This window comes from Dipodomys merriami, unplaced genomic scaffold, assembly GCF_024711535.1.
Source record: "Dipodomys merriami isolate MVZ:Mamm:240054 unplaced genomic scaffold, mDipMer1.0.p SCAF_12, whole genome shotgun sequence".
Classification (NCBI taxonomy): domain Eukaryota; kingdom Metazoa; phylum Chordata; class Mammalia; order Rodentia; family Heteromyidae; genus Dipodomys; species Dipodomys merriami.
Genome location: NW_027202493.1, coordinates 18451779 through 18473320, shown reverse-complemented (window position 1 = coordinate 18473320; position 21542 = coordinate 18451779). Strand labels below are relative to the sequence as shown.

The following is a 21542-nucleotide window of genomic DNA, read 5'->3' as shown; positions in this document are numbered from 1 at the left end:
CACATGAAATCTTAGCTACTTAGGAGGCTGAGAACTAGAGGCTCATAGTTCAAAGCCAGCCCAGGCAGAAAAGTCCATGAGACTCCCATTTCAACTAGCCAGCCTCCTCCCTTCCCTCCCCCCCCCAAAAAAAAAAACAAGTTGGGCTGAAGGTAATGGTCAAGTGGTAAAGTACTCAGCTTTGAGTGAAAAAACAAAAACAAAAACAAAAAACAAGCAAGTCTAAGAGCCTGGAGTTCAAGCCTTAGTACCAGCTAAAAATAGAAGACAGAATAACAAATGTCATATCCACTCCTTGTCAAAATCATTATGAATCATATTAAGAAAAAGAAAAACTGAGACAATATAAGCAACATATATATGTTAAACACTTCCAAGTTGACAAGACAGACAGGTCTACAAAAGGAACTAAATAGGCATACTCCCTATAAAAATCCTAATAGCACTTGTTATAGAAATAGAAAAGGCAGGACTCCAAATAGCCAGGACAATCTTGTGAAAGAAGAAAGCTGAAGGCATCACAATTCCTGATTCCAAAATATATTACAAAGCTGCAGCAATTAGAACAGTATAGTGCTGGCATAAAGATAGGCATATTAGACTAATGGAATGAAGCATCCCAGAAGTGAATCATTGCGTGTATTGTTAGCTGATCTGTGGAAAGTTTGCCAAGAACAATGGGGAAATGACAGTCCCTCTAACAAAATGGCACTGGAAAACTGGATGTTCACATGCAAAAGAATGAAATTAAAAACCACCTTAGTCCCTTACACAAAATAACCTCCATAGAATTAGACTTCAAAACCACAAAACTCTTAGAAGAAGTGGGGGGTGATCATGATGTCATTCTTTGTAATGGTTTTGTTGTTGTTGTTGTTATGACACTATAAGCATATAAATGTCACATTAGACAAGTGGAAACAGCCAAAACCATGACAGGCAGCCTACAGAGTGGGAGGAAATATTGCCAACCATAAAACCAATAAGTGATGATTTACCCAAAATCAAATAAAGGATTCAGAAAGAGATACTTTGTTTTCCCAAATTCATTACGGCACTATTTGTTAAGGCAGGATCTGAGAACAACCTAAAATATCCATCAATGGATGAGTAAAGAAAATACAATTTATTTGTATAACGGAATATTCTTCAGCTTTAAAATAGAAGGCAATCCTGCCTTGAAACAGCATGAATGGACTCAGAGGACGTGGTGCCAAGTGAAATGGTCACAGCCTGCTGGCTTAGGGCTCTTTTGCTCTATCCTGACAGATGGAAATCACACACAAGCAAGAGGCAGCTTTCTTAGCATTCATGCCTCTGAGGAGTGCCACCAGCTCGTGGCTCTAAGCTTGGATAACTAGGGAGTAGTAGTAGAACAGCTGTGCTTAGGGTGTCAGGACTCTTGATCCTGACTTTCACCAGCTTTTCAAACCCTTCTGGTGGCTGGGCTGGCAGTCCTCATAGTCTTGGCTCTTATCTTCAAATCTTCATGACCTCACATGTGGTAATCTCAGCTTCATCTCTCACCCCATACTTTGCACCATTTCTGAACTTCTTGCCCTCCATTACATTCCAGACTTCTTCATCTACTTCCTTGTGCTCTGTCTCTGAGCCTTGGGCATCACTAAGGCCCCCAGCTCATGATTTCTTCCTGGAACTCTTTACTGTCACGATTGGAGCTGGAAACCTCAGGATTTTGTCTGCCTTTCATATAACACCTTAGCCAGCTGTGCTGTTGATAACCACAAGTTAAAAGACCATCAAGGAAAACCTTTGTTGGAGCCTTGTTGTTGGAATATTGGTATCAGTGTACAGGAAAGAAGCCACCAAGCAGACCTTAGAATCCTGTGGGTGGGTCTTGTTGAAAAATTTGAGTTGAACAGTCCACAACTGGAATACAAACTTCAACATATTACGTTAATGATGATGAAGAAGAAAAATGAACTTTTAAATAGGTGTTGTGATAGGGGAAAATAAGAAGGTAAAGACTAGGATATTCTATATTAGATAAGGAAGGTTGGTTAAAGATGCTTGAATCTCAAAACAAGCCAGTTGATTTAAATTGTAATCTTTCAATTCTTTATGGTCATTAACAACAAATCATTTGTACTTTGAATGTTTCCTAGTATTAAAAAAATGTCTTCTACATCCTATATTTACAAGGTCTAGAATTATACCATCGATTAAATATTTGATTTAAAACTAAAACCAGGACCACATTTCTACGATATGATCAAATACAATACAATTGTGATTCCTGTTGTTAGACATATACTGACCTGACAAATACTTGTGTAACCTTCGATTAAGACTTTGTAAAATTATTTTTATGTTTTCTTTGTTTCATTAATAGAAAATAGGCTTAGGTTGTAGGCATTCTATATAACCATTCTGATGTTCAAACTTATTTGAAAGCCTTTTGTGTGTCTGTGTGCCAGTCCTGGGATTTGAACTTAGGACCTGGGTGCTGTCTGTAAGCTAGTACTCTGTTTGGGCCATAGCTCTGTTTCCAGCTTTTGTGTGTGTGTGTGTGTGTGTGTGTGTGTGTGTGTGTGTGTGTGTGTATGGGGGGGTAGTTTATTGGAGATAAGAGTTCTCATGGACTTTTCTGACTGGGCTGGCTTTGAACAGTGAGCCTCAGATTTTAGCCTCCTGAGTAGTTGAGATTACAGGCATGAGCCACCAGCACCCAGTTTAAAGGCTTATTTTTATTGCCTTTGAGATCTCTGTTAAAATGAAAGAGGGAAATATAGGAAAACAATCTCCCAGAGCATTGCTGGTATTTTGATATATTTGCTTTATTTAATTCTTTCTGTTTAAATTTGAGATCCTATATTGCATAAAATTTGGAGTCATAATTTATTTTTTCACCAACCTAATAATATCAGCTTGATATTAGGATAGCTAATTGGAGATAACTATGAAGTAACATGCCTATTTTTTCAAAATAGCTGTCAACTATTCTAAAGTTCCAAAATTCCCTTAAATTTTTCCCCCTACCAGCCTCCACAGGCTTCATTATGTTCACCTAAATCAGATGAGAACTTGATAAATAGAAAAATCTGGACACTTTGCATCTTTGGCATTTCCTTCCTTTCTAGTACAATTTTAGAAACTAAATGTAGACTAGAGTTGATGAGTCAAGGAATTTTATGAACAATGTATTAATCTTTGTTTCCCCTAGAAGTATGTGTGATGTAAAGCAGTTGAAATCTTAAAATACTTGCTTGTTCCATTATTTAAGTGAACAGGTGGATTTAAAATGTGTAGGAGAGCTCCTGGGACAGGAATGGGGACGATAAGCTTTAGCTTTTGATCTGGATAGCCAGAACAACCCCTTTGTTTTGGCACACTTGTAAAGATGACCACCAGGGGGCAGATAATGACTGGGAAAGAACTTACTTGTATGTGGCGACTTAACAAGAACAGCTTTTGTCTGAATTTTCCTTCTCACTGGCTTTCTAAAAATTACAGTTTCTTGCTCTGCTGTTAAGGAAAAGAAGATTAATATTAATATTAAATTTAATGTACATGAGGGGAGCTTAGTGAATTTCAAGTAAAACTTGTAATGAATGTGACTGGTTCGCTTGCTGAGACTTTTTTGGGTAATTGAAGCTAAAGGATTTCCCTTTTGACAGAGATGACTTAGAGTTTAGTATTAACAAATTCCCCCCACTATATGGATGTGGCTTTATTTTTGTGTGTGTGGGTTTCATGGCCCTGGGGCCTGAACTCAGGACCTGGACCCTTCCCTGAGCTTTTGTGCTGGAGGCTAACACTCTTTATCATTTGAACCACACACACAGCTCCACTTCCAGCTTATTGTTATTGTTGTTAGCTAATTGGAGATAAAAGTCTCAGAGGTTTTCCTGCCCAGATTAGCTTTGAATCATGAATGTCAGACCTTAGCCTCTTGAGTAGCTAGGAAATAGGTATGAGCCATCAGCACCCAGCTACATGGCTTAATAATAAATTCAAATACTGATATTTATAATTCAGATGCTGATTGATATGTTGGGTTTTTTAAAATAAGGTTTGGGGGAATATAGGAAGAGATTATAGAATACTTCTACCTGTCATAATGATTATGGATGTTTTTAATTTTCAAAATCAGGGAGAGATGTTAGGACTCTATTGGGTCCTCTTATTCACAGCCTCTGACCTGCCAGGCCCAACAAACAGGGAGGAGTTATCCCATTTCTCCTTTCCCTCCTGTCTTCTTTCCTCTACACACTCAAATGTTCTATAGGACTTCTAGAACAACTGCTTCCTGTCTTTATTTTAACAGCATTTAGTACAACTTTTTATGGCTAATAATTTCTACATTTTTTCTGGTTCTTTTACTTAGAAACAGACATCTTAATGCATTATGTTGTACTTTTCAAATTTAAAAGAAGGTTGAATTTATAATACTCTTGGTTTAGTAGAATTAACTTTCAGAGCCCATCTTGCCAGTGTTAACTTGCCTATATTTATTCATCTCTTTGTCTTTTGGTCTTGGCCATCATATGTTAATGTACTTTTACCAACTACTGAAATGACAGTAGGCACCAGTAAAAAAAAAAAAAAATCATAGCCAAATTCTACTCACACTCCTGGTTTCAGAAGTTCACCGTAAGAGAACAGCTGGGGTTTATTTCGGCATACACCTGTAATCTCATCATGTGGAAAGCTAAGGCAAGAGAATTATGAATTTGGGAGCCAACTGGGGCTACATAGAAAGATTTTTCTCAGAAGACAAGTGAAAAAAAAAACCCCAAAAAGTGAGATTTTTTTTTCTTTTTTGAGTGCTTGCTCAGCATCAACGCTGGGTCTCACGCATGCAAGGTGGGTGCTCTACCTTACATTGTTACATACCAATGCGCCCCCCCCCCCAATGTTGCATAAATGCAGGGAGTGTGGTCCTTCCGGTAATGCCTGCCTGACATCTCTCTGGAACCATTAGGTTACACCCAGTAGTGAAACTGCCATCACCTCCTGCAGTTTGAACTCTGAGCCTGGGCATTATCCCAGAGCTGCTTTTTGCTCAACGTTAGCTCTCAACCATTTGAGAGCTCCATTTCTGGCTTTTGTTTTTTTGTGGGTGTTTGTTTTGTTTTGTTTTGGCAGTTCATTGGAGATAAGTGTTTCATGGACTTTTCCTGCCTGGACTGACTTGGAACTGTGATCCTCAAATCTCAGCCTCCTGAGTAGCTAGGATTATGAGTGTAAGCCACCAGCATCTGGCTTTTTTCCTCTTGCTCTGTCTCTTTTTACTACCTCCCTCTCTTTCTTTCTCTCCCTTTTTCTTCAGCCAACGTTGATCTTGGATGGCATGAGCCATCAAAACTTAGCCTACCTTCACCTTTTTAAAATAATTTAATTTTAGTAGGGTCACCCACAAAGGAGGGGATTTCAAGTGGAACTCTCGCCTTTTGTCAGTCTATTAAGAATTCTATTAAGAAGTGGAAATATTTTTTGCTTGAAGAGTTTTGTTTTTGCTTTACCCAAGGCATCAAGTGAACATAGAGTTTTATAGGTAAAATAATCTGCAAGATGAGAAAAATGCTCAGGATGATTAGTGTAAACATATATGAATTAAACTATATCGAATCAGATTACTTTTGTGAGGCTTTTTTCTCCTTAAATCACTAAGTAAACACTAGGCACAGGAGGTAGTTAATTTCCTTCCGAGTACTTGACAGGATCTGCAGCCACCATTGGGCTGTTACATAAAGCTTCTGAGACCACCCACTTTCTCCTCCCCCTTTCCCATCTCTGCTGGGAGCCATGGGAGCCCATCCCACGTGGTGGCATGTAGCTGAGAGACTGCCTGCTTCCGGATCTGCTGAGAGCAGATTTGCTGAGAAGGAAGAGCATTTGTTTCAGCAACATCTGGGAGTTGTGACAAGAGAAGCCCAAAGCCTTTGGCTTAAAGCTCTGGGGTTTTGCTCCCGATTGCATGTCTCTGGTGGACTGACAGGAGCTATGTAGGCATGTTTTCTCTTGCTGTGCCTCTTGGCCCCGGAGAGGACAGACTTTGACAGGCAGCATGTGAGACTGCACGCCACCGGCATCCTCTGTGAAATCCTCCCACCTGCTCTGAAGACATGCTGTTATCTCCCAAGTTCTCCTTGTCCACCATTCACGTCCGACTGACTGCCAAAGGATTGCTTCGAAACCTTCGGCTCCCTTCAGGGTTTAGGAAGAGCACGGTCATTTTCCACACAGGTCGGTCTTGGCCTTTAAGAGCTGGGTTCAGTGTTGCATTGGGGGTAGGGGTAACCTCTTGATTAAGTTGCAGATGTTTAGCCGATTTCTCAGGAACTGGGGTCGGGGGAGGTTGAGCCTGCGAATGGGAGCAGGTGGCTTTCTGGGTGAAAATGAGCAGTTTTGTTTTTTCCTACATAGGAGTGACTGAATATGTTTGTGGAGGGCAAAACTGTTGCCTTGATGCTACCTGGCTCTTTTCCCCTGGCACCGACATCTGTACAGATCAACACTTGTGAAGTGATGGTTCACATTAGATGCTTTAGAAAGGCAGGACATTGAATGCATGAAGAATCTTTCTCTTTCCACTAAAAATAGGAGCTGGAAGGAGAGGTTTTCATCCTGTCATTCTCTCCCCCCTCCACCCCCCCCACTGAGGAGATTCTCAAACAGTTCTAAAATGAAAGAGGTACTAAGTGAGTCATCTGTTTCAGTCTCCAATCTTTATAGTACAAAGCTGTGCCGCCACCAAATACTGCGTGTGGTGTGATGTTTGTGTTTGTATCTGTCTTCTCATCTTCATGTATCTACATCTTAAGATGGAAATGAGCCCTCCCTGTCTTTTTGCAGCTTGTTTTTTAGGTCATAAATACAGCGGCAGCAATTCAGTTGGCTTGATTCTGTGAATCAAGAAGTGGGGTTATGTTTGGTTTGGGCTGGTTAGTGTGGACTTTAATAGATTGATTCATGGGGATGTAAACAGAGGGTGTTTATGGTTTTTTGTCCTGCCCCTCCCCCCCAGCTTGGCTTCTCTGTCCCTGGTGATTGTTTTCAACTGTTTTTAGTCCCCCCCCCCCATCTATCTTGCTTCTCTGTGGGATAATTCTCTCTCCTCTCTCTCTCTCTCTCTCTCTCTCTCTCTCTCTCTCTCTCTCTCTCTCTCTCTCTCTCTCTCTCTCCCTCTCTCTCTTTCTCTCTCTCTCCCTCTCTCTCCCTCTCCCTCTCTGTCTGTCTGTCTGTCTGTCTGTCTGTCTGTCTGTCTCTCTCTCTCTCTCTCTCTCTCGTTTTCCCCAGCACCTCTTTCTCATGTTTCATAACTCTCCTTGACCTGGCAGTCCAGCTTGCCAGCTTCTCCCTGTGGCTCTGAGCTGACAGCTGAAGGTAGATGAGGGAATCGAGGGGGGAAACAATGGCCCGCTCTCCAGCATCCCAGAGGCCACTGTAATAAAAGCATCCCAGAGGCCACTGTAATAAAAACAAAAATGGAAAGGTTGTGGCTAGGGGATTTTTTTCTCAATGGGCACTGTGAGCCTCCTCCAACATTCTCCCAAATATGACAAATTATATTACAAAAGAACATTAACCATAAAAGGATGCTCTATATTTGTAACTATTTCTATAATCTAATAATGGCTTTTTAAATTTTAAACAGTCTAAAAAATAATCAGAATCCATTCTCTACATCAAAAAGAAAAACAGCACAGAAATGTGTAGAGTTGTAAGTGAGCCTCTTTCCAACTCCAGCTTCCTGCCCTTCCTGGGGGCATCCACTCTCTTAGTTTCTGCGATTTCCTTTTTTTTGGGGGGGGGGTGTCCAGTTGTGGGGCCTGAACTCTGGGCCTGGGCACTGTCCCTCAGCTCTTCAGCTCAAGGCTAACGCTCTACCACTTGAGCCACAGCGCCACTTCCGGCTTTTTTTCTTTTTGCTTATGTGGTACTGAGGAATCAAACCCAGGGCCTCATGCATGCAAGGCAAGTGCTCTACCACTGAGCCACCTTCCCAGCCCCATCTGTGATTTTCTAATCTATAAATGTATGTAGGTCTTCTATGATCCTTTTTTATTGTATGAAAAGGAAATATATGCTTCCTTCATTATTTTATTTTTCAGTTTTATTTTTTTTGTCAGTCATGGGGCTTGAACTCAGGGCCTGGATGCTGTTTTGTGTTCAAGTCTAGCGTTCTGCCACTTTGAGCTCCCCTTGCAGTTTTCTGATAGTTCATTGGAGATAAGAGTCTCAAGGACTTTCCTGCCTGGGCTGGCTTTGAATTCTGATCCTCATATATCAGCCTCCTGAGTAGTTAGGATTATAGGCATGAGCCACTAGCTCCCTGCCCTTCATTATAATGCTTCTGGAACACTCTATTCTTGGGTAAGCCCATGTCCCCCAGTACTGAAGATCGAACTTAGTTGACTTATATCCTATCCCCTTAACTAGTCTTCTACTGTTTGATATTTTAAGTTGTTTGCAGCATGTTTGTAAAGCTGACAGCTTCCCTATCCGGCTTGGGCAAAAGAGTCGAGGCTCTAATTGTCAAAGTTTAGTTATTCCCAATGCTTTTAGACCCATTGTACCTTCTGAATTTATGTAAAACAGTCCAAATTATTTGGTAGTCACAATTTTTAGAACTAGAAGGCACATAACTGAAATTGTATCTACTTCACACAGGAAATCTAAGGTCCCGCGAAGAGAATTAATTGGCCACAGCGCACACAGTTAAGAGGCAGAGATGAGACTAAAACCTGTGGGCACTGTTTCCATTGTGCATATTTTCCCGGCTGTGAATGTTGCTGTAATTCTGTTAGACCAAGGGATTGGTAGTGATGGAGAAAGGGTTTTGTGTGTGGGAGAAACATTTTAGGAATTTTTTTGTGGGCTGGTACTAGAGGTGGAACTCAGGCCATCATTCTCTCCCTTGAATTGCGTGCTCATAGCTAGATGCTCTACCACTTGAGCCCAGCATTTTGCTGAAGAGAATGGAGGATGGAGTCGTACAGACTTTTCTGCCTGGACTGGCTTTGCAGCTCATTCCTCCAGATCTCATCCTTCTGAGTAGCTAGAATTAAAGATGTGGGTCACTAGTGCCTGGCTGAGTATGCATTGTCAAATTATGTGAAGATCATAATTACAGTTGCCCCCCCCAATAAAAAAATCTTCTATGAAATTATCCATATTATGTCATTTTAAAGTTAGAGAAATCTTCCAAGAATGGATAATAAAGCTATTGCCTTGTTCTTAATGATCTGTTTGAGCACAACTGTGTACTCTTAGTGAAGGAAGTGGCATTGCGTGCTTCAGTGACTGCGGGGTGAACCTGGATTCTAAGAGTACAGATCACAGCTTTGGCTTTGCTGGTAACTAAGTGAGTAGATTCATTTGCCTGACATTTCAGGACCACAAAATAAGGAGAGTGGGGTGACCACCTTTCCAAGGTTCACCTGTCCCTCAAGTTCTATGAATTTCCTGTCGATTTAAAACCCCTGGATATATTAGTACATCTGTAAATTAATCTTACCTCTCTCTCAAGTCCAGTGAGTACTCTTGACTCCCCTATTTCTTTTCATGATACCATGTTTCTTTCTTACCTGGTTATCAGTTTTTGGTTTTTTTAATTTTAATTTTTTTTTTTTTGGGTCCGGTCGTGGGGCCTGAACTCTGGGCCTGGGCGCTGTCCCTCAGCTCCTCAGCTCAAGGCTAGTGCACTACCATTTGAGCCACAGCACCACTTCCAGCTTTTTTCTTTTTGCTTATGTGGTGCTGAGGAATCGAACCCAGGGCCTCATGCATGCAAGGCAAGCACTCTACCACTGAGCCACCTTCCCAGCCCCTGGTTATCAGTTTTGAGTCATCTTTAAATTAATATCCATCCTCAGTTGCTCACAACCAATTGATGGAAATCTATATTAGTTTTTGTTTTGTTTGTTTTTTGTCGGTCATGGCTCTTGAACTCTGGGCCTGGGCACTGACCCTCAACTCTTCAACTCAAGGCTAGTGCTCTACCACAGCATCACTTCAGGTTTTCTGAGTGGTTTATTGGAAATAAGAGTCTCAAAGACTTTCTTGTCTGGGCTGGCTTTGAACTGTGATCCTCAGATCTCAGCCTCCTGAGTAGCTAGGATTACATGCGTGAGCCACTGGCACCCGGCTTATATTAGTGTTTATTCTCACTGAAGGTATTTAGGTGGAAGCATTTGAAACAGTTAACTGGGCTTTCTTGAAGGGTTTCCTGTTTGGTCTGTGGCATTAATCTTTTCCTTGCTTCTGAACTACCTCTTACACTGCGGAATAACTCTTCAATCCCATAAACACCTGTCTGTTACATATGTACTGTATGCTAGGCAAGGGGCTAGGTGTTAGGATAGAGCTAGGTCCCTTGAACCCTGCATTCACCAAGCCTTCAATGGAACAGGAGACAGGTGCAGAACATCAGGAAATCATGATAGGATGTGGTCTGGGCATCCAAACACATCTTAATAAGTGGAGCTCCTACCCCATGTGCCAAGAGCAGTGCCTTTCACCTTGGGTCCTCAGGAGCTGTGGAGTTAGCAAGGAAAGAAAAAAGTACTCTTAGAGAGGAAATAGCCCAGAGGTGAGGGAGAGGGTAGCTAGCTCCTCCAAGGAAACGAAATAATTGTATTTCTGAACCAAGAATGTGGAGAAGGATGAGGAGGGGAATATGAGCACAGAAGAGTGCATGAGGTGCTGTGCATTTTGGGGTGTTGTTAGTAGTGCCACCTCAACAAAAGTGTTGTTAGATTCTGAATTTTTTTTTTTTTTTGTCAGTTGTAGGGTTAGAACTCAGGGCTTGGGCACTATCCCTGAGCTCTTTTGCGCTACCACTTTGAGCCACAGTTCCACTTTCAGTTTTCTGGTGGTTAATTGGAGATAAGAGTCTCATGAACTTTCCTGCCTGGGCTGGCTTCAAACTGCGATCCTCTTGAGTAGCTAGGATTACAGGCGTGAGCTTTTCTTGTAAATGTGGCAAAGATGAGAAAGAGAACTTGTCCAGAGTTTTGTGTGATGTTGCATGGAAATAATCTAAGGATCAGGAAATAATCTAAGAAGCCTAGAAATGACTTAATTAGCTGGCCAAATCTTGACAAAGTATTAAACTCGATGTATTTCAGACTTACAATGAGTCATGGAGGGGGGATTTTTTTTCTAAATAGACATATTCCTACCATTTAGAATTTAGTTTATTTTTGATGCCAGAAATACCAGTATACATTATTGCAAATAATATCATTTGTACTTGAAAGAGTTCATATCCTTTTGACTCAAGTAAAGGTAATGTACTAAAAAGTTCTGTTGAGGCAGTGTGATTACTGTAGTAGAAAGGACTCTGTGTGTGTATGTATATGTATATATATACATATGCATATAGAAGATAGCTACAAATATTAGCTTAAAATCTTTTCACATACTTAACGCAGTACTAACAAGAATCGTTTTGACTAGGTATTCAGGAAGAGTCGGGCCACATGTAAATAATTTTCTTTAATTTGAACCAACTCATCAAATTATGTTCTCATATTTGGGATTCATGTTTTTAGACTGGAATTCATTTTGAGACTGTCAACTGCTTTTAGTATATATATGGGATGGGTCCCAGTATCATAACTAAGTAGAGGAGTTACAATGCTTAAGTGGCTCAGAAAGGTCATGGCAACACCTCTGCTATTTTCTTACCCTTCCTGTTGTTTTATGATGTCCACACAATGGCTGTTTCAGACAGAAAAGGACACAGGGAAGGATGCTACTAAATCTCTTAGACTTCATCTCATTGGGTAGATCCTAGTCACATGGCCCTGTGCTAAAGAGGCTGGGAAACTGAGTATTTGATTTTACTAGTTTCTATAGTGCATGCAGGTATTTTACAGTGTCTGCTCCAGAGAAACAAAACCACTTATTTCTCAGATGCTGTTGTTGAAGACTTACAAATAAGGGGAGTGTATTATTTTAACAAACTGAACCTTCAAACAGGCCTTTCTGCTTTTCCCTCTGACATGATTTTGTTTTGGTAGTGGTTATGTATTTACAATAATTTCAGTTAAATGTTCAAGCTGTTTTGTGATTGGAACACATCTTAATATTTGACTTTGGTCATTTAAATGAATTATAATATTGGGAAAAATATTCTCAACTTTGAATGTGGTTTTTATATACTTAATATTTTCATTAGCAGTGCATTTATGAAGGGTCTCCTATTCATGTACTAGTCAGGTACTTCAATAGCTCATATTTCTTTCTCATACTACAAAATAAGTTAATGAAACATTAAAGACAACTTCTATCTATTACAATTTGGAAAGAGAGGATACTGAATCATTTGTAAATACATAGAGAGAGCCCAGTTCAAGAAAGCCATGTAGCTTACCATAGTTTTGATACCTTACTGTGAATCTAGATGGTTCCTACTCCCTCCCCTTCCTCCCCGCTTTCCTCTCTTCCCTTTCCTCCCTCCCTGCTTTTCTCTTTTCTCTTTTTCCTTTTCCCTTTCCTTCCTTTCCTTCTTTCCCTTCCTTCCCTTCTTCCTCTCTCAGGTTTAATGATTTTGGAGAGGGGGGGGGAGGGCAGGGCTCTTACCATACTGTTTGGCACTTGCCAAGAACTGATGGCCTAGTGCCAGTGGCTCATGTCTATAACCCTAGCTACTCACTAGGCTGAGATCTGAGGATCGTGGTTCAAAGCCAGTCCCAACAGGAAAGTCCACAAGACTGTGATCTCCAGTTAACTACCAGAAAACTGGAAGTGGTGCTGTGGCTCAAAGTGGTAGAGCACTAGCCTTAAGGGAGAATGATCAGGGACAGCACTTGAGTTCAAGCCCTGAGTTCAAGACCCACAACTGACCAAAAACAAAAAAGAAAGAAAAAGAGAGAACTGATGTTGATATTGAGTCAAAACATTTTGATGTTGACAAATGAGCTCCTATAGCTCTTGTGGCGGAGCTTTGAGTAGATTTTCAAAAGGCAGCATGTCTTCACCTGCCAGAATTCAAGTAATTAAGGTTTTACTGCACTAAATTGTTTTAATGTAGTATCTTCATCACACAAAAGTGGAAATTTAACCATGAATTAATGTTCATAGTTGGGTTTTTCATCAGGATCCAATAGAGGAATATGATAAGCCATGTATAGAAAATAGTAATTAGGACAATTGAAATATTCTGCCTAGTTGAGTTTTTGGTAAGTGAATCACTAATTAAAATGATATATGCATTATGATATTTATTTCCAGGCAAGTTTTAAAGCTAAAATATTATTATTATTTATTATTATAGTTTATGCCAGTCCTCAGGGCCTGGGTGCTATCCCTCAGACTTTTTTGTTTAAGGCTAGTGCTCCACTGCTTGAGCCACAGCTCTACTTCTGGCTTTTTGGTGGTTAATTGGAGTTGAGACTTACTGATACCCTGCCCCACTGGCTTTAACCCATAGTCCTTGGCTCTCAGCCTCCTGAGTGCTAGGATTATAGGCATGAGCCACCAGAACTCAGCTAAAATATTGTACAGCTAAAATATATGCAGAGCAAAAAGTGGTGGCTCACAAGTGTAATCCTCAAACTTGAGAAAAGGATCTTGAATTCAAAGACAGCTCGTGCTACATAGTGAGAGTCTGAAACAAGACAACACAAAATAGTATCTGTGCATGTTACTTGTAATCTTGGGTAAAAAGACCAGGAGGCTGTGTGTGTATGGCATAAGGCATAATGACATCTTAGCTGGCCAGTTCAGGATGTCCAAACCACAGGAGACCACAGCCCTGTAGGTTTTGGAATAACGAATCCACTGGAGACAGGACCTTGCAGGCCTTTTCTTGTTTGAGAACTGGACTCAGTTGGATTTAGTGGAATAGGAAGGGACACTTTCTTGCAGAATGCTGATGAAGACTACTGTTTAATATTTTAGAAAGAGAAACTATGGCATATAATAATGAAGCCAGTGCCAGTGGCTATTGTCTTCTGAAAAACAGATGGGAGCCTAAGCTTATCTGTTTATTCTTTTTCTCATGCTTGCTTTGAACCTCAAATCCCCCACATCCCACCACATCCCAGCCTCCTGAGTAGGATTAAAAGCTTGAGACAAGGATACCCAGCTTCATCTGCATTTAAAATGAAAAAAAAAATGCTGAGCACTGGTGGCTTAACCTGTAATCCTAGCTGCTCAGGAGGCTGAGATCTGAGGATCAGGTTCAAAGCCAGCATGAGCTGGAAAGTCCATGAGACTTTTTATCTTCAATTAATTACCAAAAACAAAACAAAACAAAAAAAAATCCACAAGTGGAGCTGTGGCTCAAATGATAGAACACTAGCCTTGAACAGAAAAGTTTAGGGAGAATGCTTAGTCCCTGAGTTCAAGCCCTAGGACTGGTGTACACACACACACACTCTCTCTCTCTTTCTCTCTCTCTCTCCCTCTCTCCCCCTTCTTTCCCTTCTCCCCCTTCTCCCCCTTCTCCCCCTCTCCCTCTCTCTCTCTTCTTCCAAAAATTGCTATATAGGGCAGTTTCAAAGCTCGAAACTTTGTCTTTCTTCTAAGCTTGAAATATTTCATAATAAGTGGCACATATATTTAGCGGTAGAAAAATACTATGTGTCCTTAATAGTGATGATGTATTAACTTGGTAGACTAAATAAACAATGAAAAGAACACCAGAAGACTTTCTACAACTTTCAGGTGACTTAAGTCATAATGTTAACATCTTTTGCTCGGTGACAAGTAGCCATTTGCACCTTGTTAAAATATATGGCAGGCGGTTAAATTTGGAAGGCAGGTGAGTTTAGAACAGATTATTTTTGGAGACTGCTGAGTAGAGTGTTAGAGAATGTCCTAACACCTTCTTTAACACATTCCCATCCCCAAGTCCTCCTCTCCAGCCCTCACATGCATTCCTCATGCTAATCTCCTCCTGATGTTATTGGCAGCCTGTGACTCATCCTGGATGTCTGTTGATCCAACTGGTCAGACAGTCCTTCTGTTCTCCCCCATGAACACATACCTCTTTCCTGCCTCTTCACTGCAGAGTTGCTCTGCCTGGGCCTCCCTCCTGGCTTCTGTGCCGCTGCTCCTGTCCCTTCAGATTCTCCTGTCCCTGCCTGTGAGACCCTGCTCAGCATGGTTCTGGCTCCTCCAGGATAATACAAGATAAAATTTTGCATGGTGAACTCTTGTTCTTGTTTGTTTCTGGCTGCTTCGTGTCCCTCCTAACTGTGGGGTTGCTGACTGTTTAAGATAACCCAGGCATCCACCAGAGGCATTATGCCTTCCTTGCTGCCTTTTGTGTTTGCTGACTCCACCTGCCTGAGTGCCGCTGGCTCTCTGCGCCTCTTCTGTCTTCCCTGTGTGCGCATGTCCATCCGAGTTCTGTTTCTGGGGATTCTGCCTTGGTTCTGGGAATTTCCCTGTTTGGACTTGCACCATATAGAAGTCTAGTATCTATCAAGTCACACTGCCACTGCTGAGGGCATATGTCTGTCTCTGCTACACAGGTTTCCTGAGAACAAGGCCTAGTTTGTTGGGAAGGCATTCTATAGAAAAACAAAAACAAAAACAAAAAACAGTGGTCCCTTGGGTGACCATCATGTACCCAGATACTGGCTTCTATGAGAAAACATATTTCCCAAGGGGTCACATGTTAATGCTTGGCTTTCATGAAATATCCAACGGTAGACCCCCCCTGTTATCAAATGCTGAAGGAGCAATGAGTGAAAGAACGTCGATGTGGCTGTCCTGCAAGAACTTCCAGATGGGAGAAGGGGGTTCAGGTTAAGGCAGAAGGAAGGGAATTGGCATTTTTTCCAGGATGGGGGGGGGAGAGAGAGAGAGAGAGAGAGAGAGAGAGAGAGAGAGAGAGAGAGAGAGAGAGAGAGAGAGAGAGAGAGAGAGAGAGAGAGAGAGAGAGACACACACACACACACACACACACACATACACACACACACACACACACACACACACACACACACACACACACACACACACACACACACACACACACACACACACACACACTCGCTCCTCACCAGCCCCACAACTTCATTCCTAGGCTCTCAGACCACAGACATTAGTTGTCCGCATGTCATTTAGTAGAATTCACCTGTCCCCGTTGTATAGGCTGGTGCCTAGTGAAACAGGAAGGGGTTAATGCTAGGAAAACACGGGTTAGCCAGGGGTCAGGCAATGACTTCTGGCTGTCCCACATGGTGTCCTTGGTAATGCTGTCATGGAAGATTTAACAAATACTTGGTGAGAGAATAGGTCAACCAGTAGGGGAGACGAGGCTAGTAATTTCTGAGATTTTTATTTTTCATGGAACCCAGTGCAAACTCTTGGTCTTGTCTCAAACAGGATTTTCATCTGGAAAGCCAGCACATTGCTTGTTTGGCTCTAGGTTGATTCATCCTTAGCTGTTACCTGTGGTCATGGTTCCTTCCCTGATTGTTTTTCAAAAAGTCGATGCTCGTACAAAGAGGACCTGCACAAGCTTCGCACCCCAAATTGTCCCATTCTTCTTTACCAAACCTAAAAGGATGGTAGTTCTAAACCAATGAGGATGAGGTTGCTGAGGAGAAAGAATGACAAGAAACTGTTCTTTTTTTATTTTATTTTATTTTTTAGTGCCAGTTCTGGGGCTTGAACTTTAAGGTCTCGTGCTCTTACTTGGTTGGCTCATTTTACTCAAGGTTAACATTCTCCCTATTGAGTAATACCAGCTTTTTGCAGGTTAAATGGAGATTTGTCTCTTGGAATTTTCTGCCTGGGCTGGCTTCGAACCTAGATTCTTAGATCTCAACCTTCTAAGTAGGATTGCAGGTGTGAGCCACCATACCTGGCAAGCAATCTGTGTTCTTTATCAACTGGTGTGTGTGTGTGTGTGTGTGTGTGTGTGTGTGTGTGTGTGTGTGTGTGTGTATTTGTGTATTTGTGTGTATATGGTACTGGGGCTTGAGTTCAGGGTCTGGGCACTATCCCTTAGCTTTTCTCTCTGAAGATTGGCACTTTACCGTTTGAGCAACTCTTCTACTTCTGGCTTTTTTTCTGGTTCATTGGAGGTTAAGAGTCTCACAGACCTTCATGCTCAGGCTGGCTTCAAAGCGCGATCCTCAGATATTAGCCTGTTGAATAGCTAGGATTACTGGCATGAGCCACTGGTGTTGTTTTTGATTCAAGACTTACTGTCAGACTGGGAATGTGACTTAGTGGTAGAGTGTTTGCCTTGCATGCATGAAGCCCTGGGTTAGATTCTTCAGTACCACATGAACAGAAAAAGCTGGGAGTGGTGCTGTGGCTCAAGTGGTAGAGCAAAAGAAGCTCAAGGACAGTACCCAGGCTCAGAGTTCAAGGCCCAGGACTAGAAAAAAAAAAAAGCAAAAAACCTAAAATAGGACTTACTGTCCTGTGAAGAGATTTCAAGTGTCATTAGAATGGATCCCAGTAAGGTTGAACTGAAATGATAGTAGTAATTATCTTGTTGGGAGACATCTAAATGGATGTAGAAGTTAATTTGAAGGTTTCTGATTAAGTTGTTTCTTTGAAATCAGCATGTGTTGTTCTATTATTGGAGGTAATAAAATAATTGATACTTTTAAATGCAGCTGGGTTATGAAAACAGTAACATCCTAATAAGCCTGAGAGGGCATGTAAGGATAGCAGGGCAAAAGTTTGGTTTATTTTATGCTAATTTTACATGAATAATAAATGCCAGGGATCTTCTGGGAAACCTCTCCTTTCTCAGTATTCTAAAGTACCCTGTTTCTATGAGCCCTGGGGCTTTGAGCACTAGTGGAGATTTTCCCATCATCTGTGATCTTCTGTTGAACCAGGATTGAGGAGAGGAGAGGGTTGGAAAACTGGGTCATCCAGCTGTTCTGCGCTAGTTTGTCCTTAGGGAGTACAGTATATGGAGCAGAAGATTGAGGTTACAACCTGCTCTTCTAGCTCCAGGTCCAGGGCAGTCTGAACAAGCTGAAGGGACGTACTCCGAGGAGAATAATAACGTCAACATGTTCTTTCTTCCATGATTGTATAGTAATTATCTTCTGAGTCACTTAACAAAACCTGTGTTACTCAGATGCCCGACTAGATTCCTGAAGGTAGAACTTATGAGCAGATTTTATTCTCTTGATAGCTAAGTGTTAAGTAAGGATGTAAGTTGCTCAAAATTATGTTTAACCATTTTTTAAAAATTGTTTGCATTTTAATTTTGCATTTAATATTGGAATGGGCCATACATTTTACCTCCCTGGTTTAATAGTATAATAGATGTTTTAGGATACCTTTTTTTTTTTTTTAAAAAAAAAGTTAATCAGTGACTTTTATTGCTTTTAAATTTTTATTGTAAATGTGATATACAGAGGCGTTACAGTTATTAGGTAGGTATTAAGTATATTTCTTTTTGAACAGTGTCACCTCTTTGCTAATTTTCTCACAGCCTTTTCCTTCCTGAATCTCCATCTTCTCCAACTTGCATAGTTCATTTTCAATGTAATGTCTCATATCACTCATGAATTAGCTCACCCTTTAGGATACCTTTTATCTATCCAGTTTCCTATTCTCCAACCTAAAAGATAAAATGTATGCACTTTACAATATTTTTGTCATCAGTTTATAAACACAAAAAGCCCCCTCCCCAATCTTAATATTTTCTCTCTAAAATGCTGTTATAAAAGATCCACTTTGGGCTAGAGATGTAGGTCAGAGGTAGGACACTGAATTGATTAGTAGCGTGCACGACACCCTTAGTTTTGATTCCCAGCCATTCCCCCTTTCTCCCTTTCTCTCCCTCTCTCATCCACCTACTTCTTTCCCTCTCCTGTTTTCTCCTGCTCTCTTGTGTTCTCTCTCTTCCTGTCTCTCTCGCACACCACACACACACACACACACACACACACACACACACACACACACACACACACACACACGTATACACACAGAGAGACTTATAGCTCAGATTTTGTAGATAATTATAACCTGACAGATTAAAAACTCTGATACTGTGTTAAACAATAACATTGAAATGCTAGAGTCCACCCTTACTCAGACACACCTCCCCCAAATGCTAAATCATTGTATCAATAAATAGTAAAATTTTAAGTAAATGTTGGTAGGACATAGAACAATGCTATCGAGAGAATGAACTTCTGTATAGCCTGAATATATTAAAGTGACATCTGGTTTATTGCATATATTTCTATTTACTATCTTATAACATTTCTACCTTATCTGCTTTCCAAGAGTGTGAAAATGGTTAAGATTTACATTGGAGGATGGATTCCAGTTGAATCTGTTATGCCAAGACTGTACTTTTTACATCCACTAGCATTATCTTCCATGTAGCTATGGGAGGATGGGAAAGAAGGGAAGCTGGGTATGGCACCAGTCCTAGCCCAGCCGCTTAGGAGACCGGGGCAGAGGATTGCTTAAGGGCGGTCTAAGCAACACGAAGAACACCTGTTTCAAAAAGGAGAAGGGCAAAGAATAGACCCTGAACAGTAAGATGCTATGAGATTACTACTACTACTATTATGTGATAGTTTCTTAGAACATTTAGAAAATGACAAAGAAACACTAATCCCAGCTATTGTTGACAAGTGGTTACATAACTATTTTCTTATAAATACTATGTGAGACGTCTTGTCTCAGTGATAAAATCCCTGATATAAACAGAGAGGAAGGTGGGTTTGTTACGCAGTTCGCAGGTTTTGAGGCTTCCTTCCATCACGGTGGAGAGTGCAGCAAACTTCATGGCAGCAGAGACAGGCCTGCTGGGGTGAACGGGCATCTTCATTCCTCCCTTCTTACTCCATCAGCACCCCCAGCCTGAATCCCTCCCATTCGGAGTAGATTCTCCCCTCCCCTCTTAATCCTTGCTAGAACACCCTCACAGATCTACCCAGAGGCTGGCTTCACTAATCTCCTAGGCATCTCTCAATCTAAACAGATTGACAGTCAGATGAACCATGCTAGTCAAATGGGAAAGCATTCTGTAACCATTTGTTTATTCTAGTCTGTATCTACTTGACAGTATCAAGTGGGTTTTCTCCCTCTATGGGGAAGAGGCAACTATTGATAAACAAATTAGTAACTACTAATAATGAAGAAATACAGACAGATACTTTCCTGTTCTCTTCAAGTATTAGTAAAACACAATTCCAATAATGGATAATTATCAAGTACAGGTGTAGGTTGCTTAACCACAAAAATAAGTCTTTCCTTTCTTTCCTTTCTCATGTTGAGGCTTGAACTCAGGCCCTGGGTGCTGTCCCTGAGTTGTTTTGTTCAAGGCTAGTTTTCCACCACGTTGAGCCAGAGTACCACTTCCTCATTTGAGCTTTTTTTTTTTTTTTTTTTTTTTTTTTAAATAATTTATTGGAGATAAGAGTCTCACAGACTTTCCCATCCAGACTGGCTTCAAACCATGATTCTCAGCTCTCAGCCTCCTAGGTAGGTGCCCCAGCTTCTGTTTTATTTTAAATAGCATATTGAGCCATTGGTTCTTGGAACACGCATGTTGAGGCTCCTTTGTTTTCTTTCAAGCAATCACTAGGGCTTGACCATCTCTGAAAAATTAGGGAAAAATTACAAACTGCTTAAAAAGTTCTGATTTGTTACCACGGAATGTGGATGCCACCCAGAATGACTGTCATGGAAAGGAAACATTTTTGTTTAGTTTCTTAGGTCTCTCTCTTTTTTTTTTTTTTTTTTCATATTTAGCTTTGTTTTGATTATTTGCTCTGCTTGTTCCAAGAAGCCAAAACAGTTTATTTCCTGTTTTTCCAGTTCTGTTTGATTATTTAAAATGACAGAGACATTTGGAATGACTCCAAAACTGAACACATTATTTTCTTAGCAAGGATTTATTTTAACATAACTGGATGAAAGTTGCAAGAAGTGGAAAAGAGAAACATTCCCTGCTTCCCATGCAGGAAATGGGAGTTAAAGACTCTAAATTCTTCTTTTAAAATAGAATCTTTCCCAGGGCACAATGACATAGGAAGTGAGTTATCACTGGACATCGCCTCACACAGAGATTTGAGTATCAGTATTTGCTTGCAAACAAATTCACCAAGTATGACTACTTACAGGGGAAAAATGAATAAGGCTTGCATTTGATAGAAAGTGTAGTCAAACATACAGTGCTTTTAATGATGACCTTAAAGGGCAAAATGTGAGTAAAATTTCAATGTAGTTGGTGATTTATTAAGAATTATGAAATGACATATTACAGTATAAATCTTTGTAATGACCAAACCGTCAGCCTGAAACAGATGAAATGTTTATAGAAAATAAGTAGGAGGAGGGAAAGGCATTTGAAGCCCAATTGTTTGGAGGAGCGTGATTTGTAGGAGAGAGAGAGAGAGAGAGAGAGAGAGAGAGAGAGAGAGAGAGAGAGAGAGAGTATGTGTGTATGTGTGTATGTGTGTATGTGTGTATGTGTCCTGGGCTTAACTAAAGACCTGGGCTTCTGTCTTGAGCTTTTTTTTTTTTTTTTTTGGTGGTTCAAGGCTAGTGTTCTACCACTTGAGACACAGCTCAACTTGTAGCCTTTTTTTGGGTGCTTATCAGAGATGAGCCTC

The 21542-nt window shown here is 40.9% G+C and overlaps 1 protein-coding gene across 5 annotated transcripts in view; it reads left to right on the top strand.

Moving 5' to 3' along the window:
• Positions 1-21542, top strand: part of Mtus1 (microtubule associated scaffold protein 1) — a 164288-nt gene that overhangs the window by 102500 nt on the left and 40246 nt on the right. Inside the window, exon 1 of one of the 5 annotated variants that reach the window (XM_070016326.1) lies at positions 5840-6210. The exons of the other annotated variants lie outside the window; for them this stretch is intronic. Coding sequence (XP_069872427.1) covers positions 6090-6210 — 121 coding nt within the window. The 5' untranslated portion in view covers positions 5840-6089. Of the gene's footprint in view, positions 1-5839; positions 6211-21542 lie in introns of those variants that run through there. 5 annotated transcript variants of the gene reach the window in all.